The sequence below is a fragment of the Sapajus apella genome, unplaced genomic scaffold (genome assembly GCF_009761245.1).
Source record: "Sapajus apella isolate SASKATOON/1434 unplaced genomic scaffold, GSC_monkey_1.0 scaffold6, whole genome shotgun sequence".
Lineage (NCBI taxonomy): Eukaryota > Metazoa > Chordata > Mammalia > Primates > Cebidae > Sapajus > Sapajus apella.
Window position 1 is genome coordinate 20,354,565 of NW_022436946.1, and position 10,478 is coordinate 20,365,042.

General features: G+C 41.4%; 1 protein-coding gene across 3 annotated transcripts in view; it reads left to right on the top strand.

Annotated features, from left to right (window-relative positions):
• ARHGAP18 (Rho GTPase activating protein 18) overlaps positions 1 to 10,478 on the top strand; it is a 193,357-nt gene that overhangs the window by 51,940 nt on the left and 130,939 nt on the right. Inside the window, exon 1 of one of the 3 annotated variants that reach the window (XR_004267801.1) lies at positions 5,775 to 5,996. The exons of 1 other annotated variant lie outside the window; for it this stretch is intronic. Coding sequence is in view for 1 of the 2 variants with exons in the window: in XM_032274816.1 (XP_032130707.1) it covers positions 5,884 to 5,996 (113 nt within the window). In the remaining variant the exon portion in view is untranslated. Of the gene's footprint in view, positions 1 to 5,774; positions 5,997 to 10,478 lie in introns of those variants that run through there. One more of the 3 variants, XM_032274816.1, reaches the window with a different exon arrangement.

The following is a 10,478-nucleotide window of genomic DNA, read 5'->3' on the forward strand; positions in this document are numbered from 1 at the left end:
CCAAAAAAAAAAAAAAAAAAAAAAAGAAAAGAAATTATTTTTTGACGGCATTTGTGCAGTTTTATCAAGTATTTTGGTTAAAAAAAATAGGAACTACTTCAAAACATTAGAAAAACTGCTTTCATTTTAGACTGGATAACCATGATTTAAAAAGAAATGCTGGACATGGTGGCTCACGCCTGTAATCCCAGCACTTTGGGAGGCCGAGGGTGGTAGATCACCGAGGTTAGGAGTTTAAGACCAGCCTGGCCAACATGGTGAAACCCCATCTCTACTAAAAATATAAAAATTGGCCGGGCATGGTGACATGTGTTTGTAGTCCCAGCTCCTCAGGAGGCTGAAGCAGGAGAAAACCCGGGAGGTGAAGGTGGCAGTGAGCCAAGATCGCGCCACTGCACTCCAGCCTGGGTGACAGAGCGAGACTCCGGCTCAAAAAAAAAAAAAGAAAGAAACATGGCTTCCATTTTTTCTTTTTCTCCTCCAAGCCATGAATCAACTCATCCCTTTCCTTAGATCTACAGCTTCACCATTCTTCCTCACAGTGGCTGCTTTTACATAACAAGGGGATAAGTATCCTTAGTAATCTACTCCAGGACAAGGACTTTTGTATTTGGCAAATCTAATACTGAGACAATTGTAGACTTTTTAAATAGAACCTTATATTCATAAACAAAATTCTACTTTTCTAGTCTGTATTAGCTTCCAGAATATACTTCATCCTTCCAGTTGCAAGCGTTTATAGCATGGGTCTCCATACTGTTTGTCAATGAAGAACAAACCAAAAGAAAAGTTAGGGTCATGGCACTTTTTCTTGGATAATTTCCAGCTTACGCTAGTTTTGATATGAATGGCAGATTTCTCATGAAGTTAAATGAAGTTGAATCTTCAGAGTCTGGTTCTTGCATAAGGCCTCATCCAAGGCCTCATAGCTAACAAATTCTGGAAGCTTTGGGTTTCACACATCTAATCTGCTTTTGTAAGAAAAAAAAAATTATCATAATGATCAGAGTACTTTTTCTCACTTCTATCAGTGGAAACAAGTTTAGGTATAATGGCATAAGGATGATGACCTTTTAGAGTGGTATATATATTATGCCACACTACCCCTGTTATTTGAAATAAAAAACAAATTTCAAAGTACCAGAAAAGAACTGAATATAAATCTCCATAGCATTTCATTTATATCAATATTCCATTTGATTAAGGACCTTAGGTTTTCTGTAGATTATTTTACTTTGTTATTCACATGATTCTTTTCAGAAATAAAATAATGTCAACTCTAGGCCAGCTGTAACCTTTATAATGCTTAAAGGCTCAGGCTCAAAGATCACATAAACCCAGGGTTACATGTCCTGGTTCTGCCACCTGCTAACTGGATGACCTCAAATTCCTCATCTCTAAAGTGAGTGTAATTCTGATTTCTATCCCTTGTGGTTGTCGGGATGATTAAAGATAGACCGTGTGTACCATGTCTAGCAAACAGTAAGCACTCAATATTAGCTGCTGTAATTTATTGGTAATAAACTCTTTGTAAGAAACATCTTTTCTAAACTATTGCTGAAAAGCCTAAATTAGCCTCTGGCAATAGCAGTTACAAATTATCCCAAGCATGGCTAGTATTTTCTCCCAGGAGGAGCAGTTAAGAAAATAACTTGAAGAATAATGCAGACATTTTTAGAAGCTGTCCAGAGAAAGGGAAAAGGAATATTTCTTGTTGTTCCAGGGGCAGAAATAATAACCATGAGTGTAATTTCCAAGGAAATAATTTGAGATTCTGTATATGGAATAATTTTCGGTCACAGTACCCTAGCACATAGTACCCTAGTACCCTGTAATTTCCAAGGAAATAGTTTGGAATAATTTTCAATCATAGTACCCTAGCACAGAAGTAGCTACCTTTGTAAGCTGACAAGAGTTATTCATAGGAGGTCCTGATAAAACATCAGGTGAGGGATGTTAAGAACCCTTCCTCTTCATTAGTGAATGCTACTTCATACATCTAGGCTTTATCACCTATGTAAAACTTCAACTTCACCGTCGATGATTAATGTATTCAAGCTCTTGTTATGACATAATCTTGAAAATTGGGTTTAATTTTGCCATTTGAAAGGTCATTTTTCACATGGCTTTTGTACCTAGATTTTCGTCATCACATAGAGACTGTGTGTACATACTCTCCTTTGTTAATTCTTTTTTAAACAGACTTAGACCAATTGAGGAAAAATTTGACAAAGTATATGTTGGTTGCATTGCATGGCACCATTCAAATATAATTCCATATTTACTAAATAGGCGCCTAAATCAATATATGAAAACCAGCTGATAAACTCTTCCCTACCTCTAGCACTGAACTGAAGAAAAATTTTTTCATTGTTTTTGAATATGGGTGTCAAATTGTCAGAGGCTGCAGTACCATCTTCACCCTATTTTTAACAACCTATTCGGGTACATAAATTACAGCTTCCTTTTCCCTCCTCTGTCTCTAGTACACCCCATTTAAAGAGAATGAATGAAATGAATGTTTAAACTGTCTTGATGTTGTTAATTACTTTGTGAGATGTTTCATAACAGGAAAGTGTTTGGCATGCACTCAATAGCTTGGAATATTAACATCTTCAAGGACATGAGGTTCTCAGTGTGTGTTTAAAATGGTTGCGGAAGGGAGTAAAAAGTGTTTTGTCTTTTTTCATAATATTTGTCTCTCTGCAAAAGAGCGATAATGGTATAAGGGATGGACACGAGCTAAACCTTAGTACAGCTTACGGTGTGAAATAAGAACAGCTTTTTTAAGGGACCATACTGGTAGTTAGATTTGCTTCCTTGATGGGATGGGAAAATTCTGAAAACATTTTTAATCTACTTGAGCAGGTATCTGAGGCCATGCACACCAGGCCACAGTACCCTACCAGCTCTCTGCCTGTGATAGGCAATACACTTAGACCAGCAGCAACAGGACTTGGTTGGAGGAAAGCAGAAAAAGCTCAGAGGATTTTCAGGTACTTGAGTGCTAAATTAGAAGGATTCAAATTTTATGTACTAAGCTATGTAAATCAGTTTGTATCACATTTGATTTTCTCCCTCACAAAAATTAAAAACTGTGGTTATTGCAAACCCAAATAATACCCTGACCTTGTAAAATAATTACATTGCAAACTGTACATTGTGATTTTTTTATTAAACAGGTGAAAAGATCATAATTAGACAAAAATATAACTAAATCATTGTGTTGGCTGTAACTGGACAAAATCTTCATCACAAACTGTCACGTAGGGGCATAGTGTCCATGGCTGCCAGGGGGCATGGTTGACATTGACAGGCTAAAGACATAGCAAAGGAGGAAGGGAAAATAGTAAAAAGGAAGACAGTAAAAAGGGAGGTAGAGGGAAGTAAGGGGGAAGAAAAGGGTGGGGTGGAGAGGGAAGTGCAGAAGAAAAGAATTTCCAAAAGATAAGATCGTGATTCGCATATGTTTGCATTTCAGAGCAGCTACATTAAAAAAAAAAAGGAGTGGATGAGCTGGGTATTAACATTTTTTTTCCACCCAAGGACGTTGAAAAGACAAAACACATATACTCTAATTTACTTTAATTTTCGGGTTACTCTCTCTAGAGTTTTACTTTTGCCTGAACTGGTGAACATTTCATCATAGGTTAGCACTGGTGTGTGCATGGGAACTGCTTATCTAAAATGACCAATTTTAATATAAAATTTAGTAGAATTTTAAAGGATCCTTTAAATTCTTTCAGTTTTTCCTCCCTTCAGTGTTTACTGAAGGCCCAGTAGGTACAAAAATTAAGTAAGCTGTCAGAAGAGAAAGGAATGAGAGTGGGTCCGGAAGGAACTGTGTTTGGCAGATGAAATGACTTGTATGAATAAGGCAGCAGGAATGCCCAGTGATCTGTTCAAAAGCCTGGAATGGGCTCTGCTAGCAGTGGGGAGCCAATGGTGGTTTTTAAGCAAGGAGAGGGTTCATGAGGGCTATGCCGGGGTGTGGTCATAATGTCAAAGCAATTTAAAGGAGGTGACAAGGGGATGAGCTAAAAGGCTGTTGTAAGATTGGAGCTAAGACTGGAGTATAGGGTCCAGGCGTGGTTGAGGTCATGGGGATAAAAAGGAAACAGCAAGTGAATTCCTATGGATGTGGAAATGGGAAGGTTGCGCAATTAATTGTGCAAGGAGAGGGAAGGAAGACACAAATTTCTTTTAAGGAAGACTTTTGTAAATTAAAGAAGATTCAAAAATAAATTTCAGATGCTTTGAGAGTATGTAAGGATGAACAAATTATTTCCCATGACTGTTATAAATAATGAAAAGGTATAAGCAACAAGTTTATGTATTGATGGAATTGAAAGCTTGTTCATGGGGAATTCTAGATAGTTGGATGAATCCTAAAAATCTAAAAAAACCCTACAGACTACTAGGTATGTTGAAAAGAGTAGATGCTGTGCGTGGTGCCTCCTGCTTGTAATCTCAGCACTTTGGGAGGCTGAGGAAAGAGGACTGCTTGAGCTCAGGGGTTTGAGACCAGCCTGAACACCACAGTGAGACACCCGCCCCCCCCCACAAAACATAAAAAAATTAGCTGGGTGTGGTGGTGCATGCCTGTAGTCCTAGCTACTGGGGAGGCTGAGGCTGGAGGATTTCTTGAGCCCAGGAGGTCAAGGCTGCAGTGAGTTATAATCACCACTGTGCTCCAACCTGGGTGACAGAGTATGACCCTGTTTCAAAAACAAAACAAAAAAAGATTTTTTTTTTTTCTTTAAGTGGAAGAGGTAGGGGGAGAAAGAACAGAGCTGTCTTTTGTGTTTATGATCACTTTTGAAGTTGTTTCTTAATCTGCAAAACGAAGAACAGCATACTGGTGGGGAAAAAAAGGGAATTCAGCCTAGAATTCTGTTCAGATCCAGCTTCTGGCACTAGCAACCGTGTTATCTTAGTGAAGTTACTTCACTCATGCCTCAGCCTTACTTTCCTTGTGTTATGTATACCTTAGATGATAGTGATATCAATCTTGTAGGGTGTGTGTATATGTATGTGTGAGGGAGTGTGTGTGTATATGTATGTGTGAGGGAGAACTGAATGGAATGAGATAGTACATGTGAAACAACTGTCACAAGAGCCTGGTATACAGTAGGTGCTCAGCAAACGGTAGGGACTGCTTTTGTTCTCAGCAAGAACGCTTAACAGAGCCTTGGTAGATCTGTCCCTTTTTGGTGCTGAAGAGTATCTTGATAAAACAAGATGTACATTTGACATTGGCTTTTATGTGAAAGAAGACGACATTCCCGGACACAAAATAATTTTCATGAGGGCATTTCTAGCCGGAAGCAAGAGGTCAAGCCTTTCTCGTCGGCTGGATGGCACAGTTTTGCCGCGGGGTTCGTTGGTTTTTACTATGGTTCATTTTAAGGCTGAACGTGAAGGGGTTAAGAAATGCTCTTACTCATGTTACATGAAGTAGCAGAAATTATCAGACGGAAAGGGGAGTTGGGGAGGGAAGAAAAAGGCTCTGTAGGAGCTCATGACTTCCTAAGCAAGACGGCTGGTAGTTACAGTGAAGAGCTGAATATACGTACTGGCAGTTTAATCTATTAGACCAGACTAACTCGAGGGTGGCTGCAACCCGTCCCTTCCAGCCGTCACCTCCTTTCACCGAAGCCGCCCACAGTGGAATTGCCCCGAGCTTGAACAATGCTGCGAGTGGCGGCTTCTAATTGGAGAGGCAGGAAGCGCTTCCCGGGACAGGCCCCGCCCCTCCCCGTGCGGCTCTCCAGCCTGGGGGGAGGAGCTCGCCGATGCTAATGAGCGAGTTGCCGGGCGAGACAGGAACTTCTTTCCCAGTCTCTGTGTCAGGACTGCAGAAATTATGCCCCTTCTCTCACCATGAGCTGGCTCTCCAGTTCCCAGGGAGTGGTGCTAACTGCCTACCACCCCAGCGGCAAGGACCAGGCCGTGGGGGGCAGCCATGCCAAGGGAGGGGAGGAAGCCACCTCGAGGTAAGCCTTTGGAAGCTGAAAACAAAACCAAACCCTCTGACCTGCTCCAGGAAAAAAGTGACAGGGAAGTTGGCGTGGGGAGAAGGGAATTCCATCCGCACGTCGAACCTAAGCTCATGCCGCAGCCGTAGCGAGGTTCGGCGTGATTTTTATGTACTTTTCATCTCACCTAAGTCCAAGTCTGAAATAACCCATATGATTACTGGTGAAGACGGACAAGAGGGAACCGGGGAGACGGCTGTATGGGCTGTCAGACTCGGTGTTTAGCAGGTGCATTTGCACATGCTGAAAGATCAAATGAGTAGATCTGAAGCACTTCCTTTTCTATGAAATGGAATTCTTGAATGGGCTCGAGGCACTGCCACTGGAACTGTTAGTTGGGAACGTCTGCCAAAAAGCAGGGAGGCTGTTCATTGTACTGTACAAGCTGTTGTTGCTAGAGTGTTGTTTCCCCCCCTCTTCTTGCTGAAAGCAAACCTCTTAGGCAAAAAGCCCAAGACACTGGCCTGTGGCAATATGTCTCACATTCTTTTGTGTGTGTGGATTTTTTTTTTTCCCTCCAGGCTTTCAAAAAGGAGTTTTTGTCAGGAGCTAGCACGCTGCTGCCGGAGTGAAATGTGGTTAATGTTAATTCACTTTACAGGCAGAGAGGGCAAATGTTCTATAGACCCCTGAGACGCAAAGGGTGCCTTTCTCCCTATCTGTGTACCTTGTTCTGCTTTTTAAAAATTCCTTTCCCTCCTTGATGACCTTCTCACTAACTGAACATTTCTACCTCCATCAAGATCTAAATCGTAAATATTGGCCTAGAAGATTGCAGGAAGCAAGCACTAACCTAATAGCCTAGAACACTAAATTAGTTATCAGTAAGCACATTTCCTCCTCAGTGCTTAATGTGATAATAAAACTTTCTTTGTTCTTATGTGACTTATGCCTGTGCCTTAAGCTGAAATAATGCCGCCTTTCATTTGTTTAAAAATCCCCAAATACGAGGGAGGGAGAAAAATCAAAGGAATGGCTGTAATACTCGGTATTAGACTCCCAGCTGACCGGAACTGTTTCTCACATAGCATCCACAGTATGTATTTCATTGAAGGAATTCATTTCCAAAGATAAAAGAGATTTGCTGCTTGTGCCTAGCTGTGTTACCATTTTGTTTCCTGTTGTTTTAAATGACTTAATGCTAAATCATTAAATCAAGAGATCTTGAAGTGAAAAAAACATTCATTTTTCTGTAATGTATTAGTAATCTTTAAGCAGTAAAGCAGCCTGCAACACCCACCCTATACTCAGCCATAACTTGGATTCCACACAGCAGTTAAAATTGCCAAAATTATACAAGCCCCACACATTCTCCAATGACTTTAGGCTGGGACGGCCTGAGGATCTCAGCTGAATCTTGGATCTTGATTGTGAGAATGGAAACAGCCTTAAGGACTGTGAGTCCAGACCTCTCATTTTCACCTAGGGCTCAGACCAGACCCCAGGGATTAGCTGAGTTGTTGCGAGGTCTGCAGTTCTAGGCCTTTGTCTGGGGCTGCATCTCCAGCTCTGGAGACTCATTATTCTGTGTTTGCAGTGTTGCAGCTTGTGGTGGGTGGCCCATACTTGATGGCCTGAAAGAACAAGAGAGGGACAGACCATTCTCAGCCTATGCTGAAGCAGAGCCAAGAGGCACTAAGGTGGCAGGGTGGGCAGCTGTCCACACAGCGAGTGCCCTGTGTGGGGCCACAGCTCCAGGTCGGCTCCTCTGCTGGCTGGCATGTAGCCAGCCCATACCAGCCTCAGCTTCCCACCACTGACTTCGTTCTACTGGTCATTACTGATATTGGCCTGACAGGGTGGGAGCCTGGTTTGAGGGCAGAGAGGAAGGAGGGAGTAGGGCAAGTCTTCACTGGCTTTTACCCTTAAGCAAAGGGTAACTTATCCGATAAACTTCTTGTTTTGGAAGACACCCTGTTAATCTAGAAGGACTGAGATACTGGAATCTGCATGGAGGAGGGGCTGGATAGAAGGAAGAAGGATTTAAAGGTGGGATGGGATCAGTGGTGACCACCTAAGAATGGTGATGGCAGCTTGGAGGCTGAGCTGGACTTGGGCTTTGGCTGGGCTGGTCAGGTGGTACTTACAGCACCGGGAAGCTGCTCCAAGGTGCAAGGTTGATGGTTGACGCCTATTTAAAGAAGTTCTCCAAAAAGTAAAAATGAAACAAAACTCTTAAAAAGAGGCTACAGCAGGCTGGGTGCGGTGGCTCACACCTGTAATCCCAGCACTTTGGGAGGCTGAGGGGGGTAGATTGCTTGAGCTCAAGAGTTGGAGACCTGCCTGGGCAACAAAGTGAGACCACCTCCACCCCCTCTACCAACAATACAAAAACCAACAAACAAAAAACATGATAGTGCACTCCTGTGGTTCCAGCTACTCAGGAGGCTGAGGTTAGAGGATCACTTGAGAATGTGGGCGGAGATTGCAGTGAGCTGAGATCGAGCCACTGCACTCCAGCTTGGTGACAGTGAGACCCTGTCTCAAAATAAATAAATAAATAAATACAAATAAAAGCTAAATTAAATCTGCATTTCCTCCTACCTATTTAAAAGTTATAGGAGAGAGCACAGAAGTACAACTTTGCTTATCACAAGATTTTGTTTGTAAGTAATATGTTCTTTAAATTATGGAATCCAGTATTTAGTTCGAAGAGACGAATTCATGTATTTATAATGCCATTTATATGTATGTGTATGACTTAGGATATTTATTGAAAATGTTTGATTTTTAGCCTAGCCTTACCAAATCCCTTTTTATTACCATGTGGTCTTTTGAAAAGCTGGGGTAGTGGAAATTAATATTTTTGGAAGTACTTTGTTAGCTAAAATTTCCTCCATTCTGTGATCCCTCTTTATCAGAACGCATGCATTGAATGTCAGATTATTGCATTCACTGAATGTCCACTCCTGGTTAGAGCCTCCGAAATATTTATAGAATCCTGTTTTTCTTTTGTAATGTTTCCTCCTCAAAACATGAGGATTTGAAGAACTATGTTAACATGAGTTGTTACGGCTGACTTGTACACAGTTGAATGTTTCCAAAAGAAACCACTTTTTATGAGTAACTATATTTATAAGACTTTGTTTACTTGTTTTTCAAGCAGACTTCTTAATATTTACTTTTTTTTTTTTTTTTTTTGAGACGGAGTTTCGCTCTTGTTGCCCAGGCTGGAGTGCAATGGCACGATCTCGGCTCACCGCAACCTCCTCCTCCTGGGTTCAGGCAATTCTCCTGCCTCAGCCTTCCTGAGTAGCTGGGATTACAGGCATGCGCCACCATGCCCAGCTGATTTTTTTGTATTTTTTTTTTAGTAGAGACGGGGTTTCACCATGTTGACCAGGATGGTCTCGATCTCTTGACCTCGTGATCCACCCGCCTTGGCCTCCCAAAGTGCTGGGATTACAGGCGTGAGCCACCGCGCCCGGCTCAATATTTACTTTTGAAAAGAATTTTTTCAAAGAATATTGCATTTTGTCTATTCTTACTGTTCTCTCTTGGCTTTCTCATTTTAAGAAAAATGGTTGTTTGCTCTGTATATTTTTTGCTAATCTTTTAATACAAATATCAAGTAATCTTTTTATTGGGCCTTTTAACTCCTTAACTACCTAAATGAATTGATGAATGAGATATTTTTATGCCTTCTGTGAATAAATGTATGGCATTCATCATGTAAGGTCTTGTTGACCCAAGCTGGCATTGGCATTGGGTAGGCAGAACCAAGAGGCACTACACAGAGGTGACATAAACCTGGAAACCCTGGGTTCTGGGGCCAGCCTGCCTGGGGTCACATCCCAACTCTCTCACTCATTAGCAGTGTCACCTTGGAGGAGCTATTTCTCTACCTATAAATTGAACTTCATAATAATACTCACCTCAATGAGACAGCTAAGTAGGATGAACTCTGTCAAGCCCATAAAAGAGTGTCTGGTTCGTAGCTAGCTGCTACTTTCCTTAACACTAGGTAAAGAAAAGGAAAGAAAGGATTGAGTTTTGCAGCATATAGAATATTCTCTCTTGTTTGAAAAGCATTTTCCTGAATATATTTTGTCATTTGTTAAGAAACCTGGGCATGATCCAAATGCTTAAAAATGACATATTTGAGAACGAACCATAATGTAAAAGTTTATGCCTTTGAAGCCTGAAAGACCTTAGAAATATCATTTTTTGATCCACAGCACCATTTATGATTTGAACTAGTAAGAACTGCCTCTACCAGGCCTGTCTTGGGGGCACTGATGGGCATTGAGGTCTGCAAACATTGACTCTATGGCAAGATGGAATGTGGGTGGATCCTCTTGTGGCAGCTGGACTCACTCCTGTCTCCATACTTCCTCCCTCTGCTTTAAGAACTCCTACTGCCCAGCATGCCAAATGCAAGAGGGCTATCATCTTCATAAGCTTATCTCAGTTCTTTTTTTTTTTTTTTTTTTTTTTTTT